The sequence below is a fragment of the Panthera leo genome, chromosome C1 (genome assembly GCF_018350215.1).
Source record: "Panthera leo isolate Ple1 chromosome C1, P.leo_Ple1_pat1.1, whole genome shotgun sequence".
NCBI lineage: Eukaryota > Metazoa > Chordata > Mammalia > Carnivora > Felidae > Panthera > Panthera leo.
Window position 1 is genome coordinate 23495768 of NC_056686.1, and position 23338 is coordinate 23519105.

The following is a 23338-nucleotide window of genomic DNA, read 5'->3' on the forward strand; positions in this document are numbered from 1 at the left end:
CATATAGGGCTCTGCGCTGGCAGTACGGAGCCTGCTTGGGATTCACTCTCTCCGTCTCTCTCTCTCTGCCTCTCCCCTGCTCACACTGTCTCTCTCAAAATAAATAAGTAAACTTTAAAAAAATAGTTTAAAAAAACAAAACAAAAAACCCCCAAAAAACAAAACTCTGATGAACAAAATCAAAGAACTAAATAAATGGTTTTTCCATGTTCATGGACAGGAAAACTCAATATTGTCATTCTCAACTTTATAAATTCAATGCAATCCCAACCAAAATGTGTTGTGGAAATCAACAAATTGATTCTAATGTTTATGTGGAGAGACAAAGACCCAAGATTTCCAACATGATAGGAAAAGAATGGAGGAGGAGGACTGATACTACCTGACTTCAAGACTTACTATAAAGCTACGGTAATCAAGACAGCGTGGTACTGGGGAAAGAATACATCAGTGGAAGAGAATAGAGAGCCCAGAAGTAGAACCCCATAAATATAGTCAACTGATCTTTGACAAAAGAGCAAAGGCAACACAATGGAGCAAACAGAGTTTCTTCAACAAATGGTACTAGAACAACTGCACATTCGCATGAAAACACATGCATCTAAACACAGACCTTGCACCTTTTACAGAAACCAACTCAAAATGGATCACAGATCTAATATAAAATGTAAAATATAACTCCGAGAAGGTAACAGAAGAAAACATAGACGACCTTGGGTATAGCAAAGACTTTTAGATACAACACCAAAGCACAATCCATAAAACACTGATGAGCTGAACTCCATTAAAATTAAAAACTTCTGGGGGTGCCTGGGTGGCTCAGTCGGTTAAGCATCCCAACTTTAGCCCAGGTCATGATCTCCTGGTTCATGAGTTCGAGCCCTGCATTAGGCTCTCTGCTGTCAGCACGCAGCCTGCTTTGAATCCTCTGTCCCCGCCTCTCTCTGCCCCTTCCCTGCTGGTGTGCTCTCATGCTCTCAAAAATAATCAAACATTTTTTAAAAATTTAAAAAAATTAAAAACTTCTGCCTGCTAAAGACAATGTCAAGACAATGAGAAGACAGGCCACAAGACAGGGAGAAAATATTTGTACATCTGATAAGGGACTATTATCCAAAATGTACAAAGAACTCTTAAAACTCAACAATAAGAAAACATGATAAAAAAAATGAGTTAAAGATAGCAGACATCTCACCAAAGAAGATACACTGATAACAAAATGCATATAAAAAGATGCTCCATATCAAATGTCATCCCGAAAATGCAAATTAAACCAACAATGAGGTACCACTACATACTTATTGGAAGAGCCAAAATCTGAAGCAATGACACCACCAAATGATGATGTGGCGCAATGGAGACTCTCGTTCATTGCTGGTGGGAATGTAAAATGGTATAGACACTTGGGAAGAGAGATTGGTGGTTTCTTTCTTTCTTTCCTTCTTTTTTAAGATTTTATTTTTAAGTAATCTCTACACCCAATGTGGGGCTCAAATTTATAACCCTGAGATCAAGAGTTGCACGCTCCACTGACTAAGCCAGCTAGGTGCCCCAGATTGGTGGTTTCTTAAACACATTCAGAGGTGCCTGGGTGGCTCAGTCGGTTAAGTGTCTGACTTCAGCTCAGGTCAATATCTCACGGCTCGGGAGTTCGAGCCCTGCGTTGGGCTCTGTGCTGACAGCTCAGGGCCTGGAGCCTGCTTCATATTCTGGGTCTCGGTCTCTCTCTGCCCTTCTCCCGCTTGAACACACATGTGCTCTCTCTCAAAAATAAAAAAACATTAAAAAAAAACAAACCTAAACATACTCTTACCATATGATCTAGCAATCACGGTCCTTAGCATTTACCTAAGAGAGTTGAAAAACTTAGGTCCACACAAAAACTTGCACATAGATGTTTCCAGCAGCTTTATTCATCATTACCTACTCTTGGAAGCAACCAAGATATCCTTTAGTAGGTGAATGGATAAACGGTTACATCCAGATGATGGAATATTATTTGGCACTAAAAACAAATGAGCTATCAAGCCATGAAAAGACATGAAAGAATCTTAAATGCATATTACTAAGTAAAAGAAGCCAATTTCAAAAAGGCAAAACTCTGAAGACAGTAAAAAGATCAGTGGTTGCCAGGGGTGGGAGGGATGAATAGAAGGAGCACAGACAATTTTCAAGGCAGGGAAAATACTCCGAAATGTACCACAGTGATAGATACACGTCATTATATGCTTGTCCCAAACCACAAAATGTATAACACTAAATGTGAACCCCAATAAAAACTATGGACTTTGAGTGATTGTAATGTGTCACCGTAGGTTTATCAATTGTAAAAAAATGTACCACTCTGGTGGGGGAAAATGGGGGAGGCTGTGCATGTGGGGGTAGTGGGTATATGGGAAATCTTTGTATCTTCCCCTCAATTTTGCTGCCAACCTAAAGCTCTTCTAAAAAAAATGTCTTAATTTAAAAACAAAAATTCCCTTGGGGCGCCTGGGTGTCTCAGTTGGTTGGGCGTCCAACTTCAGCTCAGGTCATGATCTCACGGTTTGTGAGTTCGAGCCCCGTGTTGGGCTTTGTGCTGACCGCTTAGAGCCTGGAGCCTGCTTTGGATTCTGTGTCTCCCTCTCTCTCTGTTCCTCCCCCACTCGCACTCTTTCTCTCTCTCACTCTCAAAAATAAATAAAGATTAAAAAAAAAAATTTAAGAAAACAAAAACAAAAACCCCCAAAATTCTCACTCCAGACCTACTGAACTAGAATCTGGGTATTTTTAACAGGTTCTTCAGGTGAGTCTGATATGAAGACAGGTTGGAAATCACTGGACTAAATAAATGACACTGTTACTAAACCACATATTGACCTTTTCATATAGTGACTATACTTTTACAACAGCTTTGGAAGACATGTATATTACGGTCACTGTTCTAAAGACTGAGAAACAGGATCAGGAAAGTGAACTACCTGAGATCACATAATTAAGTAAATAGCTGAGTCAAAAATCCAATTCGGGTGATTCATGTCGTTTCATGTCACAATGGTTCAACATGGTTCTAATATTTATTATTCTAGAGGATACTTAAAACGTATTATTTTAGGGGTGCCTCAGTCAGTTAAGCGTCCGACTTTGGCTCAGGTCATGACCTCGCAGTCATGTGAGTTCGAGCCCTGTGTCGGGCTCTGTGCTGACAGCTCAGAGCCTGGAGCCTGTTTCGGATTCTGTGTCTCCCTCTCTCTCTGCCCCTCCTCCCCTGTTCATGCTCTCTCTCTCTCTGTCTCAAAAATAAATAAATGTTAAAAAAAAAAAAATTAAAAAAAAAAAAAACAAAACGTATTATTTTAAAAGGCCTCTGTTTTGAGAAATGACCGCTAAAGCAAAGTTGTGGAGAGGAGTGTATGGCACAGGTACAAAGCAAGATAGGTTCCCATTATGTAACCTTAGAAACTGCAACAGACAGACAGACAACACCCACCTTAACTGTACCATCATCACTGCCAGTGCAGACAAGCTGGGGGCCCCTCCTGGCTGGGTAACAGGAATTCACAAAGGAAGTATGTCCTTTCAGCCTTTTAACCCTCTCGCCTGTCTCACTGTCCCATACTGCCACAGTTTTATCTGTGGATGCGGAGAAGAGCATACTACAAGAAGAACAAAAAAAGAAATAAGAAAAGCAATGGCAACCACTCCCTCCCCCCCCCACACACAACACTTGCCAAAACGTGCCACTCTTTAAGGCCACTGACAGGTTGTGCTCTGACAGTTTGACACATGATGCAGGAATGCTTCACCCTCCCTAACAAAATCCTGTTGGTTTTCTAGACCCAGTTACAAGGTCTACTCTATGAAATGTCAAATAAATTTCCTTCTGTCAGTCCCCATGATGTATTACAACCTAATACCAGTAGTTTTCTCAATCTTTTTCTCCTTTGAGATAGCCAACACTTTAGACGTTTTCCCATCTGGAAATGTTTAATCACTCCCTGCTGCAGAGTGAAGACACGCTGTAGCAATTCCTGACCTGGTGGCTCGGTAAAGTTTTTACTTTGTCTCCGAAAATGATTTCTAAGTTATAATTGATTTCATAAGGCACTCTTTACTCAAATACTAACAGGGAAAATGTATACAAGGTTATGTACCAGTTGATTCCGGGACCCTAAGATTTTAGAGGCCAGAGGTATAAAAGCAATGAATGTTCACTAAAATACCTAATAGGATTAAATGACTTTGTATGATCACATTTTTATATTACCTAGGTTATTGTAAAATTATGCGGTCATTAAAATGTTTATGATAAAATGTCTACTATGATACAGGTACAATAGGTGAATAACAGTAAGGAAAAAAGCAGCAGAAAAGATCACACATGAAGCTCTAACGTATACGAAAAACCAAATGGCTTCGAGTAGGAAAAAAACTTGAGAAAAACATATCATAAGATTAACAGTGATAATCTTTGGAGTCATAGGAATATGGGCTATTTTTTCATTTATGTTTTTGAGTTTCTCAAAAGAAACATTTTATTGTTTTTATTAAAAAAAATAACCGATATCTGCATATGCAAATTACATTTTATTTTGTTTTAAAAAGAAACAAATTTGCCTGAGCTGTTGATGTTAGGTGATAGAGATGTATTCATAAATGCATACACGGAGCAAGAAACACCAAACTTGGCTTAACAGTGATAGGAGAATAAAGTAGCTGCTCCAAACGCAGTAGTTTTTGATGGCACAGTCTCCTGAGAGAGAAAACTCAAGGATGCAATGTGAAAGGATGCCGAGACGAGTTAGTAGGAGAAGCAGCTGTCATTCCACTGTGCGAACTACTCACCTGCCATCGGTATTATAATGCAGCTCCATCACCGCCCCACTGTGTCCCTTCAATGTGGCATAGTTATCACAGTCACCATAGACATTCCACAGCACTGTCAGGGAGACAGGGGTTCTGTGATCATTACTACGCAAAAGAAAAGTCATCATTGGCCACAGAAAAGGTACTTCTAAATTTATCACGACAGTTTTGAAATTATACTCCCTTGGAGTATTCTCCCTATTGGTTCTCCCAGCTGGACCAATTTTCCTGACACTAAAACAAAAGTAATGCCATATTTTCATATTCCATAAGGTTGAAAAAACTAATTTTTTAAATCTGAAAGTTTTCTGCTGTAATGTTAAAAAAGTTGGTACTCACTCCTACATGTCTGCTATGAGTATAAGAGAACTGCAAAATGATGGCACTTACAGAAAACCCAAGAAGCTGCAAACTGACTTGAAGGGCACATGGCAATGACTTTATACTACATTTACTCATTCCACATGTACCATGTACCCGTAACAAGCCAGATGCTGGGGTAAAATGAGATAAGCGAATAGACACAGTTCCTGTCCTCAGGCAGCTTGGTCTAGCAAGGAATGAGGCTTGAGGAGTATTATTAAGGAGCACCTCTATATGTACTAAGGCATGTACATATGGTATTTTTCTGTTGATAAACCATTTTTTTGTTTGATGAAATTAAGCACATCAATTTAAGGGATTGATCTTAATTAATCTGCAAAGATTCCCAACTCTTCCAGATGCTTGGTCACTGTTAAGTTGAAGGATCACAGAACTAGAATACCTACATCAAGACAGCAAAGATAGCTACCATCTACCTTGAGGTACAATCTTATAAGCAAAGAGCTAAAGAACTCACTTAATCTCACAATACAACAAACGATGCCAGAATAAAAGAGTCAGATGTTTCTGGTATTTTCTCTCTTGTTTTTTCTCATGACTCTTCTGAAGTGATTTTTTCTACTTATTTCTGAAAAATGGGTATTCCCAACTAGCAGCTGAGAATCTAAATGCCGTATGATCCTAATGACGTACAGGTAGATTATCCAAGTGAGTTGCCACTTTAGGATCCCCATGTCCCCTCCTTCTTTTCACATGCTAGGATTCTATGAGTGGATCAAGAGGAAGGCCTCACACCTCTGGGAAAAGGAAAAGCTATCTCTCTCATTACTTCCATTAACCTGGTATGCCTAGATCTCTTGTCTGGCTAAATCAGCTCAAGATTTGCCTCCATGAGGAAGATACCCTCAAACTAGGACAACTCACTTTCCAAGTAGTAACATGATTCCTCCTGTACTACATGGACCTTGAGTTCTATACCCAAGATCACTCAACATTTTCATGACACTATTTCAGCATGTTAGCCATGCAGTTTGTGATGTGACCAGCTCAGACTGATACCTTCTGTGGCACTGAAGGTTTTAAAAAAAGAATCACTATTTGGCAAAGAACAATTACTCCAGCTTCAAAAACTCTCTTACATATCAGTCGATCGAATCCTGCAGATGCTAAGGTGGATCCGTTGGGATGAAACTTGCAGCAGTACACTTCCCCTTCATGTCCTGAGAGAAGCATGATTGGAGCTTGAAGGGAGGAACACCTGGGAGGTCCCTAAACAAAAGACAGAAGTACAGGGTAGTCACTGCATACAGGCAAAGGAGGCTGCAAAAGACATGGGGAACAATAATCGAGTGGATTTCTTCTGATTTAGAGAACAGCAACTTTTCTCACGTGAACTTCTGCCTCCAATGCGACGCGGTCCTGCTGAAGTGTCCAGTGTCAACCTGTTATTCTAACTACTCCCTCATTCTGCTCCCGTCCCATAGCCAACTTTTAATCGCTCAAACATGTTAAACTCATTTCTGCTTCAGGATCTTTATCCTTGTTGTTGTCCCTGATCGGATCTTCTTCCCTTAGATCTTCCTGTGTTTAGCTCCTTTCAAATGTTTCCACTTCAGAAAGTGTTTCTTTGATCACTCAAACTCAAGCAGCACCACACCTCCCCTCTGCATTCGATTAGTCCTACTGTATTTCCCCATAGCACTTATCACTACCTGCAATTACCTTCCTTATTTTATCTTATTTTTAACGTATCTTGTCCTTTTTTCCTCACTACAAAAGGTTTGTGAGTGCAGGGACCCTGCTTGCGTCATCCAACACTGTTTTCCCAGTCTCTAGCTCATTTAATGAATGAATGAGTGAACTGACCTTCCCAACAACTCCGCAGGGTACAGATTACTGGGGAAAGTAGTTTTGATTATGGTCTCGACACTAAGCCTAGGCTTGGACAAGTCACTAAAACCTCATACTCTTGTCAGAGAGAAAAACTAGTACACTATCAGTAATCCCCAAACCTCTTCAGTCATTTCCAGTTTATGCATTTATTAAAAAAAAATATATTATGTGCCAGACACTCTCTAGGCATTGGGAAAACAGTACTGAACAAAATAAAAACAAACAATGGAGTTTGTGTTCTAGAGGGGAGGAGGAAGAGGAGGGAGGAAGAGAGAAAACGAATAAAACAGATGGCAGGTGGTAGGTACTATGGAGGAAAAAAAGCAACGTGGGTTAATGCATATGGTGAATTGCAACTTAAAACAGGGTCGTCAGGAAAGCCCTCACTGATAAAGTGGTATCTGAACAAAGATTTGGAAGAGCTGAGTGTGTAAACCATGTGGGTATTTTGAAGAAGAGCACTCCAGTAGAGTGTAGCATATGAAAAGGCTTTGGGGCAAGAACATGGAAGCCAGTGTGACTGGAGCAGGGTGAGCAACGGAAAATTGGCACATCTGAGCGGTAAAGGGAAAGAGGGCAAAAGGCTGTAAGGGTTTGGGTTTAACTTTGGGGGAAGTGGAAAGCCACCGAAAGTCTGCAGCAGAGGGTAACGTGATCTAACGTTTAGCAGGATTCCTCTGGCTGCTGGACTGAGAACAGATTGAACAGACAAGAGCAGAAAACAAGAATACCAGTTAGAACCTCACTGCAATTGTCAGAGGAGATGATCATGGCTTAGACCAGGAGCTAGTGATGGAGTTGGTAGAAGTGGTAGCAATTTGGGATATATTTTGAGGAGGGTGCCAGCACGATTTGTTCATGGACTGGCAGAGAGGTTGAGAGAGGAGACACACACATGTATTTCTTGATCTGAGCCTAATAGTCCAGGAGGAGAGGTGTGATCATTACCTCTATCTCACAAGAAATGCAGTTAGGAGCATGGATTCTGGGCTTAAAATCTGTTTCTATCATTTACCAGATAAGAGTTTACAAAACAGGATACTAACAGTTCCTACCTCTTTAGCTATTACCAAGATTAACAGAGTTTTCATGTACAAAATACTTAATACAAGGACTCGATGAATGTTAGCTATTGTTCGGTTGTTGTTAGTAACAGTACTAGCGCTGAGAGGTAAAGAGGAAAGCAACTTGCCCGAAGTCCCAAAGCGAGGCGGTGTCACTCATTTCCTTTCTCCCCTCATTCACTCATTCATTCATCCATCCATTCTACAAACTTTTCTGAATGTTGACTCTATGTCGGATCCCTGGGAGATTAAGTATGAGAAAGCCCTGGTCCTGGTTTTGAGTTCAAGGTCCTTAAACTCTAATTCTAACGCCACGCCACAGGGTGGTCGAGACGCTGAAAACAGGAGTCCAATGGGCTAACGAACGCAGCATCCGCGGGGGGGTGGGGGGCGGGGGGGTGTCGACGGCTTTTACGGTGTTTTCTGCTTTAACTGCAGGTAGCGATTCTCGTTCCGCCCCCGCAGTGCGGGATCTCCCGGTGCAGGGCTCTCGGAGATGAAGGATGAGCTGAGGGCCGAAGGCCGCCTCCTACTTCACTTACCGCTTGCAGCAAAGCTCCCGGCGCCGTCTGCTGCTGCCCGGCTCCGGGGCCCGACCCCGCCGCTCCCAACAGCAACTCATGCCGCTGCCGTTTGACTGGTACCAGCGGCAACTCTGGGCCCTTGCGCTTCTGCTGTTCTATCATGGCGGCAACCGCTCTTCTCAGCGCCGCCACTGACCGCGCCGACAGGCTCAGGCACCGCGCGATTGGTTCCGACTTAGTTCTTCCCCCAGAACTTCCGGCTTGGAGAAACCAATCGGCTTCCAGTAATCTCCTCTGCACCGCCCCCTGAACGCTCTTCTTTTATTGGTCAGCTCTTCCTGGCGTCACGAGAGTACGATGCCAGGATTGGTGGGTAGAGCTGGAGTCCCACCTAGGCGCGCTGTGTCTTGTGGGTGGAAGCGCTGTCTGGGTTTTGGCGTTTCGCGCAATGCTGCGGCGGGGAGACCCGGAGCTGACACCGAGTAAGTGGAAGGAAGGTCGGGGGTGGGTGGCTGCGGCATTTGGAGGCGGCGCCTCGGTTGTGTGGCCTGAGCCTGGCCCTTGTCAGCTGAAGGTTTGCAGGAGGCATAGGCGGGCCCGGAGTTCGCCGCGCCGGTAGGTAGCAGCGTGGGTTCCGCTTCTAGGCTGGGGCAGAGCGTTGGGGTCTTTGCGGCCGCCTGGGGCTCTCGACGGCTGGCTTGTTTGTCCAGCGCCTGCAGTGTAGAACCCTGTGCCGGACGCTCCCAGGGAGGAAAGGCCTGTCTCCCAGCTCCACCAGGTTCCTCTATGGCTGAGGAGGCCGGCTTGTTTCTACCACTGATGGTGCAGCCTTGTACTAGGGCCTGCTTGTGCCTCAGAGAAACAGAGATGAGGGAAATGTCTGACGCCTGCTTCTCCTGAGTACGGTCTTGTTGAGAGTTTTGGATTCATACGTGGGAACCAGGTCTCCTCCTTAATCGTCCAACTGATACTTATTGTGCAGAGCCTCGGGTACATTGTGAACCAAACATGGTCCCTGACCTCAGGGGCTTGAGTCTGGTGGTGCAAACATGTAAAACAATGATCGCACTAAGAACTGTAAAATAGTGCTGCCTAAGAGAGGGGCCTGATGTTATGCGTGCCTAAAATAAGCAGAAAGGCATCTGTGAACAAAAGGTGCCTGAACTGGTAACCTAAAGGGAGAATTCTAATTACTTAGGTCAAGAGAGGAAGGCAGAATATTCCATCTAGAACAGCATGTGCAGGGGCCCTGTGGCAAATGACTAAAAGGCAAAAAGAGGCCACTGTGGCCAATACAGAGGAGATGAAGGAGAGTCTGGTACAGGATGCAGCCGGAGGGGGGTAGAGGTGCAGAAATCTTACTGTGAGAATGATGGGAAGCCACTGGATGTTTTTTATGGGGGAGGGGGGAGGTGGTCTGGTGGGAGAGTGGCTTGATCCCTCAAGCTCAGTAGCATGAACAGATAGGAGGAGAGATAGGTACAGATAGACTACTTGGGTGAGAGCTATTAGCAATGAAGACTGAGGTATTTGTGCAACTGCAGGAACTGGACAGTTTTCTAGAGATATATAGGAGGTAAAATTAGTAGGATTTAACAATGGATTGGATTTAGGGAGTGAAAGGAGAGAAATCAAACTGCAGGTCCTAGGTTTCTGGCTTATGCAACAGGGTAGTTCTTTTTTTGGAAGAAGAAGAGGGAGGTGGTATGATATCCAGGAGGCAGTTTGAAATATGGCTTTGGAACTCAGAAGCGAGTTTTCGGGAAACATTTACTTGGGAATAATTGCATATAGGTGACAATATGAGCCGTAAGTGTGGGTAAGAGAACCTTGAGTGGTCCCAACTTGTAATGGCCAAGAATGAAAGCATGAGTCCACAAGAGAAACACAAGAGCTATAGAGGAGGACCAGAGGAATGTTGCCTCAGCAGCAGGAAATGGTCTGTGTAGTGGTGCCTGGCTGGTCCAGTCGGTAGAGTGTGCCAACTGTTGATCTTGAGGTTGTGAGTTTGAGCCCCATACTCGGTGTAGAGATTGCATAAAAATAAAATCTTTAAAAAAAAAAAAGATTCTGTGTTAGAAAAAGTTTCTGTGTTAGAAAATCCTGGGATTTGGGGCGCCTGGGTGGCTCAGTTGGTTAAGCGGCCGACTTCGGCTCAGGTCATGATCTCGCAGTCCGTGACTTCGAGCCCTGCGTCAGGCTCTGTGCTGACAGCTCAGAGCCTGGAGCCTGTTTCAGATTCTGTGTCTCCCTCTCTCTGACCCTCCCCCGTTCATGCTCTGTCTCTCTCTGTCTCAAAAATAAATAAAAAACGTTAAAATTTTTTTTTTAGGAAATCCTGGAATTTAAATAACATGAGAATTGAAACATGTCTGTTGGCTTTATCATCATGGAGCTTATGGTGTCCTTTGTGAGAGTTGGTGTGATGAGACCAGAAGCCAGATATGAGGCAGAGATTCAGGAAAGGAAATGGAGGCAGTGAATCTACAGAGTATTTTTCATACATAAGATTGTAAAGGAGAGGAGAGGATGTGGAAGCTGAAAGAGATGAGGGGTCACCAAGGATCCAACTGAGAGGGCGAAGGAGAAAGTGAGAGAGAGAAATTGGGTCATTGATCATGTTGTGAAAACGTGGGAATGGATGGGATCCAAAGTACAGTTAGAGCAACCTTAGGAAGATGGACAGTTTCTCCAGTGAATAGAAAGGAAGAAGGAAATGAAGGCAGTAGGAACAGTCTGTTTGTATATTTGGTACTGATAAAATGAATTCCTTTCTCATGGCTTTTATTTTCTCTGTAAAGTAGGTGATGTGATCATATGCTTAGAGTGAGAGGAGATCAGAGATTTGAGAAGATTGCAGAAGGTGTGAAAGACGTTGTAGATTGTGGGAAAATTGTGTGACCAGAGAAATGTAGAATTGTCTTGCAGATTTAAGGTTGGAGATCATAATTTTTTTCTAGCAACATCAGGCTATTCTGTGCCGGCATGCAGAAAACATACCAAGGTATGGTGGTGAGGACTGTGGGTTTGACTTGCTCAGCGCACGTTTCTACCTCTACCTCTTACAAGGCAGCGCACATTGCCTTCTCTTACTGAAAATTCTGAGATGCCAAAAATGATTTCGTAGACTCCTTTGCACCTAAGGTGAGAATTGAATTTGGAACTGAGTTAGATGTGGAGAGAAAGAGGGTGAGAGCCATCCAATTCTGCTGGCAAATTTCGTAGCAGAGCTGATGTCTCTTTAGTCACCAACTTTCTGGTTTAGTGACTTTCTGCAATGATAGCCATAACTGTCTTGATCATGGCGAAGACTTATTTTGCGGGTTAGGACTTGTTCCTGTAAGTTCTAACAGAGCCTGCTCCCATAGCCCTTCAAGTAATTTTGTAAGCCACATGATCCCTGGCGATAACTCCCTTTTGGCTTATCTTAGCTAGCACGGGTTCTGTTGTCTGCAACCATACTTCACTCATGCCAGACAGGTGAGCTGTAAAGACAAGGGCTGTAAAGCTGTAAAGACAAGGGTCTTTACAAGCTGTAAAGACAAGGGTTAAAGGGCGGTCAGGGTATTATTAAAATGATGGGCTATGGAGTCCAAGCTGGAGAGGGCTAACAGGTTGGAAGAAAGTAGAGGTCAATAGATTAGGGTTCTAATGAGGTCAAAGAACAGTGTTCTCTGCTATAGGACTTCCATTTATCCTTAAAGTCCTCTTCAGTTGTCACCTCTTAAACTTCCCTGTGTCCTCCAAACCCTTGGTCTCTTTCTTGTTTTCTCAGCACTTTGAACCTAGCCACTATTTTAGCACTGATCACATTGCATTGCAAATGGTTACCATTATCCTACCAGACTAGGAAGTCTGTGAGGACAGGGACTGTGTTGAAAGGGGTAGTAACAGTGGCCTGGGCATATGACCCTTGGAATGGCCTAGTATTTGTCTCTTTCTAGCCATGCATTTTGGGCAGCTTACTTCATTTCTGTACACAGGAATACCTACTTTGTAGAGTTGTTTTAAGGCCTGAAGGGAGGTTTATGAAGTGCTTACCACAGAGCCTGGCATAAACATCGGTAAATGTGCTGAACTGATGAGTTAACAGTTTGAAGTAGGATTAAACGAAGTACTTCACTATTTCAGTAGACAGTTCTAAATTTCAGTGTGCTAGACGCTACAGATTTGGGGGGGGGGGCGGGGATGGATATGATACTGTGTAAGACAAGGGCATGCACAGAAGAATTTCACAATCTAGAAAGGGAAGAAAAAATGTCCATATGATTTGAATCCCATCGTTATCATTCATAGCTTTGTAATCTTGAGTAAGTTACTTAGCTTCTCTCATGTCTTAGTTTTTTCATCTATAATGTGGCAATGATAATTGCCTATCTTGTCGAGTGGTCCGAAAGAGAATCAAATTACTTAAGACAAGTAAAGCTCTTAGGTTAACGTACAGCAAATAAATACTCGAACACTAGCTGTTGTTATCAGACGACTTGGAGAGGACCTCCAAGATTATCGACTAAGAACAGTGTGGGGTAGAGCGTAAGTACTGGTCATGGGGTTTCGTGCCAATGGCTAGCTGTAAGCAGCCTCTGTCAAGTCACTTGACCTCTGTTAGCCCTATTTTCAGTTAAGTAAAAGTAATGAGGTGAATGATTCCTTTTCATCTTTCACATTTTATGAGTCCGTTTTTTGTGTTTTTCTTTGCACTTTACTATTCTCTTTCCTGCTTTTGGATATTTTCTCAATCCATGACTGAAGTTCAAAAAGGAAGAAGCATCTGTCTCAGATAGTCATTCTATCAAGTTGGCGGGAAGGAGGAAGTTTGGCTACCATTGTGGCATTTGAAAATCTCCCCCCTTCTAATCTAGCCAACATATTGGGTGGAAGTTATTTCCTCTACATTCTTTAGACCAGAATGCTTTCTCCCTTCTTTCTTTCCCTGTTTGTTTGGCGTATAGTGAGGCCATTCACTCATTCAAAAACAAACAAACAAAAAACCCACAAAATTTTGAGTACCTACTGCATAACCAGATATGAGGAACAGAAGACCAAATAAGAAATGATCCTTGGTTACATGTTTAGATGAATTAATCCAGACCCAGCTCATCATAGCCTCATCCATGAATAATGCCCTTCTGACGATGACTCCTCCTTGGAATCTCTAATGTTGGGACTTAGTTCATGTTAGAAATTCTCACAAGATTTAGATGTACACTGTGAATTCTTTTGAGGCAATGGAGAATAGTGGTTGAGAATGCAGGCTCTGGAGTCATTCTGTCTTTGCTCATATCCCAGTATTTTTACTTATCAACTGATTCTCCTCTCAATTCATATGCACAGGTTAAAGATAAATTAAAATCCCTTTAACTCTTAGGGTTCTATCTAGTTATTATTGTTCTGTTATGACCACAACAAATCTAAATTCAAACAAACTTAACTACAACAACAAAAATCTTGGCCAGATCAGTAAGGTGACACATGAAATGAAGTTCCAAAGATGCCTTAAAATATCTTCCAATTTGGGGCGCCTGGGTGGCTCAGTCGGTTGAACATCTGACTCTTGGTTTCCTTTCAGGTCATGATCTCGCAGTTCATGGGTTTGAGCCTTGCATCGGGGAGGGGGTGGGGTGGAGTGGGGGGGTGGGTTCTGAGCTGACAGTGTGTGGCTTGCTTGGGATTTTCTCTCTCCCTCACTCTCTGGCCCTCCCCTGCTCATGTTGCTTTTTCTCAAAAAACAAAAAACAGTATCTTACCAATTTAATATTGTTCTATGAGCTTCACGTTGCTTGAGAGAAGGGAGAGCAGGATGTTTTTCTTTTTTAATTGCATGCACATTTAAAAAAAAAAGTTTGAAATAGTTACAAAACTGGAGGTACAGTACAAATAACATTTTTTTATGAATCATTTGAGAGGTAAGTTGCTGACCTGATGTCCCATCATCCCTGAATACTTTAGTTTTCCTACAAACAAGGACATTCTCCTGTATAACCACACTGTAACTACTATAATCAGAAAGTTAACATTGCATTACTTCTTCTAGTCTTTTTTTTAAATTTTTTTTTAATGTTTATTTAGTTTTGAGACAGAGGGAGAGAGAGCATGAGTGGGGGAGGGGCAGAGAGAGAGGGAGACGCAGAATCTGAAACAGGCTCCAGGCTCTGAGCTGTCAGCACAGAGCCCGATGCGGGGCTCGAACCCACGAACCGTGAGATCATGACCCGAGCCGAAGTCGGACGCTTAACCGACTGAGCCACCCAGGCGCCCCTACTTCTTCTAGTCTTTAGGCCCTGTCATCATTCTGGACAGCCCAATATGTGGACGCCATCATTACCCTGCTCCTTTTCACACTGGGTTGATCTTCTTTGCAAATTTCCTCCTCACCCAATATAGGTTCTGACCTCACTCTGGGCCATCGTTCCCCTGCCACACCTCCCGTCCCCACACTCTCCTTGCTCTGTCCCTTGCTTTGGGAAGTGGGTGGCTAGTAACTGGGTCCCTGTTGCCTCCCTACACATTACAATGTTTAAAAAATGTTCACTTAAAATGAAGCACTTAAAGAAGATACTCTGTTTCTAGAATTATTGCAAAGCAACTCTAAACGGTATACCTCGATCTTTGTCAATTTACTTGCTCTTTTAAGTCTACAGATGTGGTCCTATTTGACTGGACTGACTATATCTGTGTTTCATAAACTTTCTTAAAACAGCAGGACTCTTTTTTTCAAATGACATCTTATTTAGAAGCTTAATAGGTAAATCGGATCCAAGCAGAATACACTCCTGTACCCTTCACTCCTCCTTGCTCCCATGGTCCAACCCAAGGCGGGGAGGGCAAGTGGGAATTGGCAATAAACAGTCTCTTACTAATTACTGAAGAGAGACTACTGGCTCCCAACTGCTCTGGGCAGGACCTCCAGAAGTTGGTTTCTTTGGGGATGTGTTCCCCCTTCCTTTGAGGACTCTCCTCTGGTTGGTTGGCCTCCAGCCCTACTTCTTTGGCTTTCTTGAACCCTGTGGTCCCTAGATATTTCAGAGTTGACTGTTTACAAATAAACTCAGGTTGAGGAGTTTCTGAACAACCACCATAAAACTCTAGGTTTTTATAGGACATAATTTGAAAGAAAACATCAAGGTCCATTTTTAAAAATGGCAACCTGCTACTTTCCTGAAATTGTAAACCTGTTACTGTCATGTTTCCAGATTTCCCTCATTAATGCATGCCACTCTCCTTCTTGAAGAATCACATAGGGTTTCTCCTATTCTGTGGCAGGAGCCAACAGGAGAGCTTTGAGTTATGTATTCCTACACTGACCACAGCAGAAATCTGTAAGAATCAACTTTAGATTTTTTCTGTTTTGTTTTTTTTTTTTGTTTGTTTGTTTGTTTGTTTTGCTCTTTCCATGACCTTTGTGTAGAGAGGAACAGGCTATAGACTAAGATGTTTGAGCTCAATTTAGGTGTCCTAGCTGCTGATGCCTCTGTGGACTCTATACCTCACTAGTGCTCCAGGAGCTGGAGGAATTAAAGTCTCTTGATGGAGCCACTGGCCTCAGGTCAGTAACCTCTGTTTTAGGATGTGAGATAAGAGGTGCTAGTCAGAGAGAGGGGAAGACTGGAGATGAGCCTGCAGAGCTAGGAAGTGACAGAGGCAGGAGCCAACCAGGCTGTGATACTTGGATTTAACCTGTTTACCAGCCATTTCTCAAGAACTGACAAATCTGCCCTCATTCCATGTGCTATCAGTAGAGTAACAGAAAACCACGTGTGGCTGACCTAAGCAGAAAAGGGCGAGTTTATTATAAGGATACAAAGTTGTCTTATGGAACTCAAGGACAAGGATGTAGGAACCTGGGGATGATACAAGAACCAGGGTTTGGAAAGCTGGTGGGATTTCTTTCAGTTCTGTTTTAAGTGAGGCAGTGCAGTTAATAGACGATGCTATAGATCAGGTAGAGTTTCCAAAACCAGGACCCAGAGCCATCATGTGAAAGTGAGGGGTTGTGCTGGGAATTGAGGAGAAAACAAAGTATTTGGTTATGAAAATCTAGGGAAAATAGAGGTTCAAGTCTTACTGTTGGCAAATGTAAATGGGAAAAACCGAACTGAGGGCAGTACCATTAGATTGATCTTTGTGTAGCACTGATTTTATTCGGCAAAGTGGCATGGTTAAAAGCCACTGGACTGCTAGTTTCCTCTCTGTTTAAAACCAGGAGACTGAGGTCCCTTCCAACTCCAAAGCTGTAAGACTTTCTTTTTTTTTTTTTTTTTTTTTTAATTTTTTTATTATTTTTTTAACATGTATACATTTTTGAGAGACAGAAGACAGAGCACGAGAGGGGGAGGGGCAGAGAGACAGGGAGACACAGAATCCGAAGCAGGCTCCAGGCTCCGAGCTGTCAGCACAGAGCCCGACGCGGGGCTCGAACCCACAAACTGTGAGATCATGACCTGAGCCAAAGTCAGATGCCTAACCGACTGAGCCACCCAGACACACCCAAAGCTGTAAGACTTTCTACTCTGGCAGCATCAGCATCGTCTGGGAGCTTGTGGAAATGCACAGTCTCGGGCACTACCTCGGACTTACTGAATTGCAGTCTGCATTTTAACATGATTCACAAATAAGTAAAATTGGTGCGTACAAGTGTATATGTGTGTGTATAAATTACTGAAATATATCTTTAAATGATTGTTAATTAATGGTTAATAATTTCATGATTCCATTAAAAAACCTATATATGAAGAAATTTTAAAGAATATAAACAGAATTGAATGATGAGTGATTTTTTTCTTTATGACTGTACATATTATCATCTGAACTTTTTTTTTTTAATTTTTTAACGTTTTTTTAATTTATTTTTGAGACAGAGAGAGACAGAGCATGAACGGGGGAGGGGCAAAGAGAGAGGGAGACACAGAATCGGAAGCAGGCTCCAGGCTCCGAGCCATCAGCCCAGGGCCCGATGCGGGGCTCGAACTCACGGACCGCGAGATCGTGACCTGAGCTGAAGTCGGGCGCCTAACCGACTGAGCCACCCAGGCGCCCCTATCATCTGAACTTTTAAAATGAGCATGTGTGTTTTTAGTTTTATAAGGAAAAAAATAAGCTATTGTCTCTTTTGAAAGTCATTTCAGATTAACACCTAGCGTGGTGTTTAAAAGCAGGCGGGGGTAGGGGGGGCACTGGCAGGTTTACTCGGTAGAGAATCCTACACTTGATCCTCGGGGTTGTGAGTTTGAGCCCCGTGTTTGGTGTAGATGTCACGTAAATAAATATAACTACCAGAACAAAACAAAACAAAACAGATGGGGACTCTGGTGTCAGCCAGAATTTGACTTCAGTATTTCCTAGCTTTTTGATGTCAAATAGGCCTAGTAATTTGACCTCTGGAAGCCTGGTTGTTTTTGTCATTTATATAAGAATACAACCTACATCTTGAGAGTTTTGAGGATTAAATGAGATACTGGATGTCCAGTGCTTAGCACAGTACCTGGATATAGTAAGTTCTTGATAACCGTTAGCTCCTATTGCTACTATCATTCCCTTTTTCAAGATTCAGTCTCTCACACGCACATCTCAAAAGCCTTCCCTTGACAAAAGAATAGTAATAATAGCAATTAGAAGACAAAAAAACAGACTGATGCCTTTGGGTAGGTATCAAATTGGAAAAAAAAAAAAAAAAGAGAGAGAGAGAGAGCAAAGTTTCCACAACTTACCGTGATCACAGTGGGCAAGAGAGAGGTGGATGAAAGTACATGGTGTTAAATCTAATGCTGTTACTCTGTAGAGATTAGCTGTGGGTTATGTGCACATTTCTTCTTTAATGCAGATGCCTTTCATAGTGTTGTCTTATTTCTTTGTGATAGGACACTTGAATTAGCTTTACCAGAGGAGAAATGGAGGAGCCATAGAACATTAAGGATGAATTCAGGAAGACCCGAGACCATGGAGAACTTGCCTGCTCTCTACACTATTTTCCAAGGAGAGGTATACTCTTTTGGCTTGAACACCTACTCGTTATGTTAAGCATGGACTGAAGGTGAAAAGCTGCTGGGTCTGGAGCTCCTGTCCACTTGAGAATATGTTAAGCATTGCAGTTCCAACAGGAAGGACTAGAGGAGTATCTGGCTACCACTTGTACCTCCTCTAAGCTCCAGACTCCCTACTGCATACTTGACATCTTCATTTGGATACCTCACAGCATGTCTAATTTATGTTTTAAACTGAATTTTTTCTCTTCTTTCTCCCTTTATTATCTCTTTCTCTCTTTCTAGAAATGTTTTTTTTTTGTTTTAAGTAATCTCAACACCAGACGTGGGGCTCGGACTCAAGACCCTGAGGTCAAGAGTCAGATGCTTCACTGACTGAGCCATCCAGGGGCCCCTTAATTTTTTCCCTTTTCTAGCCAAATCTGTTCTTCTGGTCTTTCTCATCTCAGCAGATGCAGCCACTAGCCTTCCAGGTACCCATGCTAAACGTCTGGGTCTCGCCCTTCATTTCTCCTCTTGATTTGATTTTGATTTTTCCTCTCCCTCCAGTCCGTCAGCAACTCGTGTCACTACTACCTCCCAAATGTATCTCTTATCTGTATACTTCTTTACCTCTATGGCACCTCGTTAGTTCAAGCCCCCCATCTCTTGACCTGGCCTTACTGGGGCCCCAATGTCTATTGTAGTTCCTCTCCAATCTGTTCTTTCCGTTGCAGCCAGAATAACATCTAGAACAGATTTAACATGCTGCTTTCTCGCACTTCTAGGCTTCTCATTGTACTTGAATTCATCCAAACAATTTCATGATCCCTGCATGACTTGGCCTCTGCTTATGTGGACAGTGTGGTTTTGTTTCATTCTACTTACACACCAGCCACACTGGCCTCCTTACAACTCTGAGTATTCTAAGCTTGCTTCCTTCTCAGGACTTTTGCATATGCTGTCTGTAACTACCCCACTCTCCCACCGACTTCTTTTCATGTTTTTGGTCTCAACCCTAGCGCCGTCTCCTCAGAGATCTTTGCCCCACCATAAATAAATAGGCTCACCCTGTATTTGCGTACTTGTTTAATGTCTGTCTTCCTCACAAGATACTCAGCTCCATGAGGACAGAGCCCTGAGTGTTTTGTTCGTGGTCGTGTATCTCAGTCCCAAGTAGGTGGGTAGAAAATAATAGGTGCTCATCACATCTTAGGTGACTGAATGAATGGTCGGCCTTTGAGGAAGAAGGCGTTGTATTTGGAGAGCAGACAAAACCTGGATTCCTGTCCTGGCGCTTTTACTTGAGACTGCCACTTACTCTCTTTGGGGCCTCAGTTTTCTCATTTGTTAAATGGAGATAATAACTCCTTCCAGAGGATTGCCCTGATGGTTCAATAAGCTGTCACCTGTAAAAACAATGCTTGAGATACAGTAGGAATTCATTAATGTTGTCTTGCTCTTCTCAAAGCAAAAGTAGAGCCAAAAAATTGTGTTTACTGCCTTATGAGTGCCCATGGTATTTTTACAGTATCATTCCTGGGGTATTCATACTTGCTTTATGGTTCACAAAAGTTTCATCTTCTAATAACGTAAAGCCTTTGAGGACAGACTTTGTGTCTGTCAGTCGGTTGTAGATAATCGTGGCTTTTGAGTCCTGTTAAGTCAGTCCCGACTTGTAATATGAAGTCAAGATACAAAGGTTAATAACATTCTAGCATATAGGAAACTTCTGCTCTTCAGAGCCTTTATATTTTTCTTTAAGGCCCAAGGTATCTCCAAAGATCAGTGAGGTAGGTACAAGGGCTCAGGAAAATGAAGTAGTAACACTAGAGATGAAATTGATTTTTCTGGCGATGAAGCCTTCATTTGTCACATGTTGCACAAAAGACAGAAGAGTGCTGTTCCCTTTCACAAACTGACTCAGATTTTTAAAGTGGCTGCTGACTGACAGCTTCTTAAATGAGGTGGGACTTGAGTTAGTGTAGGGTTTATATATTTTACTATTAAGGATGGATGGGCTAGGAGAATATTGGGAGAGAACTTAGTAGTTCTAGCTTAGTATTTCAGGAGCACATTTTGAAAAATGATGGTTTAGAAGTGAACAGAATGAGGGAGAGAGAAGTTGCTTGATAAATCAGAAAGAAGAAACTATTTTTCAGAATATTCATCTACAAACATTTTTATTCTTATTTTTTTATTAGAGAGAGCACACGTGAGGGGGGGGGCAGAGAGAGAGAGAATATCTCAAGCAGGCTCCATGCTCAGCATAGAGCCCGTTGCAGGGCTCGATCCCATGACCCTGGGATTATAACCTGAGCTGAAACAGAGTTGGATGCTCAACTGACTGAGCTACCCAGGCGCCCCTTCATCCACAAACAATTAATGAGTGCCTGATATTTAAAAGAAGACCTGGTTACATTAAATTCTATTTATTTATGTATTTATATCTATTTTTGAGAGAGAGCAAGAGAGCACACGTGTGTGCTCAGGCAGGGGAGGGGCAAAGGTGGGGGGACAGAGGATCTACACTGACAGCAGCGAGCCCGATGTAGGACTTGAACTCACGAGACACAAGATCATGACGTAAGCTGAAGTCTGAGGCTCAACCAACTGAGCCACCCAGGCGCCCCAAGACCCTGTTACATTGAAATTCAAAAACTTTTAAGCTTAACATATGTCAGCACTTTGACACACTCTGTCGTTGATTCTCTCCAACAAATTGTTAACTCTGTTTTATGGATAAGGAAACTTCTCTCAAAAGTTAAGTAATTGCCCACTGGTTAATAAATGGCAAAAACTGGGATTTTATTTTAAGTATTTATTTATTTGTTTATTTGTTTATTTATTTATTTATTTATTTATTTTAAATGTTTATTCTTGGAGGAGGGAGGAGCAGAGAGAAGGGAGACACAGAATCCAGAGCAGGCTCCAGGATCCAAGCTGTCAGCACAGAGCCCGACGTGGGGCTTAAACCCACGAACCGTGAGATCATGACCTGAGCCGAAATCAGACACTTAACCGACTGAGCCACCCAGGCGCCCCTGAAGTTTTTTTTTTTTTAATGTTTATTTATTTTTGAGAGAGAGAGAGCATGAGCAGGGGAGGGGCAGAGAAAGAGAAAAAAACAGAATCCAAAGCAGACTCTAAGCTGTCAGCACAGAGCTTGATGTGGGGCTTGAACCCAGGAACCTGAGCCAAAGTCAGACACTGAACCAACTGAGCCACCCAGGTGCCCCTAAAACTGGGATTTTAAATCAAGTCCTCTCTCCGAGTCTGCTTTCTGCTAACTGCACCTGGGGTTGTCCACCTGTGCATAAATGCATGGAGGAACCAAAAGAACCCTAAAAGAACTCTTCCAACTGAATTGAGGTAGAGGAGGAAGGTAGACGGTAAATCTGGTTGTTCCACAATCCTTTGTTTCTTTCTCAGTTATGGCCCCTATCGCAGTGCCTTGTAGGATTGTTACTCGTGTACGTATTTGTCTCCTCCACTAGATTGTGAGTTACTGGAGGGCAAGGGCCAGGGTTGTCTCATATATCTTGGTAACTACTTCAAATTCACTTAAAAATAGGCTGAGAATTTTTTTTAAAGTTTTAATCTCACAGTACCTGACGTGGTATCTCGCCTGTAGGTGCTCAGTAAATGTGTGAATACAATGGAACCCAAGCCTCTCGGGACCAATCATCCTTGAAGAAACTGCTGGTGCAGCCTGTAACCTAGCACTTCTTCTCTGAGCAGGCTCAGCAGGGCTGGGAAGCTTAGCAACCCAACAGCTGAGAAGCCAATATTCGTCCTTCTCCCACCCTCGGAGAGGCATCTTAGTGCCCACGTCAGTGCAGCCTGGTAGTGGGTACAAGCATAGCAGTGGGAGTTGGGATTTGGCTCAGCCCAGCCATAGCCAAAGAAATGCGGACGGGAAATTGGTGTTGGTGAGGTGGAAATAGCATGGGACAAAGTGAAAAGGAAACTTCTGTTCTTGCTACTTTCTACCTTTGTGATTTCGGACGGGCAACTTAGGTCTCTGAGCCTCAAGCTTCTCATTCACATTATGGGGCTAACTAGTTCCAAGGCCAATGCAACCTCCAATCTGAAGATGGCAGATTCATTTGACCTGAGTCCTGACTTCAGCTGAGATAATTACTGAATTTTTCCCCCTGAGCTATTTGACTAATTATTCTTGGGACACCAGGCAGACTGTGTGATCATCTACAGCAGGTGCCATTCTGCTCATTGCAAGACTGACTGCACCCTAGCAGACACAGTGATGGAAACACCTGGCCCTGGAAATAGGCAAGAATGCCTTTGCCTGACTGAACACTTGGCTGCATCCATTCTGGAACACATTAACTTTTCCTTTTGGGAGAAGCCAAATTAAGGTCTGTTAATGATCTTTTCTCAAAAGATCGTAATGTGACACTGGAGTTTCAGGATTGAAAAGTGAGATGGTCTTAATTTACAGCAGCAAAGCGAGTTGGGCTCCAACTTCCAGATGCTTCTTTTAAGTTTGTGAGATAACTATGCCCTTTAATAATGTTGTTATGCAGTATGAAGCACCTCAGCCATCTTTTTAGAACTGTGGAGCAAAAGCCTTTAGTTGGTCCAGAAAGAAGAGATCTGCTTTTATTGTAATTAAAAACTTACAGTCTTGTCTTTATCCATGTGGCTCCATTTTATGGAAAACAACTTGCTCTGTGAGCTTGGGTAAGCACTTTGTGTCTCTGGTCTT

At 42.8% G+C, this 23338-nt stretch overlaps 2 protein-coding genes across 4 annotated transcripts in view; one reads left to right on the top strand and one right to left on the bottom strand.

Annotated features, from left to right (window-relative positions):
* Nucleotides 1-8871, bottom strand: part of SNRNP40 (small nuclear ribonucleoprotein U5 subunit 40) — a 33220-nt gene extending 24349 nt beyond the window's left edge. Inside the window, exons 1-4 of the mRNA XM_042952147.1 lie at nt 8669-8871; nt 6309-6438; nt 4825-4918; nt 3470-3635 (exon numbers count right to left, since the gene is read on the bottom strand). Coding sequence (XP_042808081.1) covers nt 3470-3635; nt 4825-4918; nt 6309-6438; nt 8669-8812 — 534 coding nt within the window. The 5' untranslated portion in view covers nt 8813-8871. The remainder of the gene's footprint in view (nt 1-3469; nt 3636-4824; nt 4919-6308; nt 6439-8668) is intronic.
* Nucleotides 8872-9036: 165 nt separating this feature from the next.
* Nucleotides 9037-23338, top strand: part of ZCCHC17 (zinc finger CCHC-type containing 17) — a 60852-nt gene continuing 46550 nt past the window's right edge. Inside the window, exons 1-2 of one of the 3 annotated variants that reach the window (XM_042950309.1) lie at nt 9037-9132; nt 18508-18628. In XM_042950309.1, coding sequence (XP_042806243.1) covers nt 18563-18628 — 66 coding nt within the window. In that variant the 5' untranslated portion in view covers nt 9037-9132; nt 18508-18562. Of the gene's footprint in view, nt 9133-9155; nt 9266-18507; nt 18629-23338 lie in introns of those variants that run through there. The other 2 variants (XM_042950310.1, XM_042950311.1) reach the window with 2 other exon arrangements.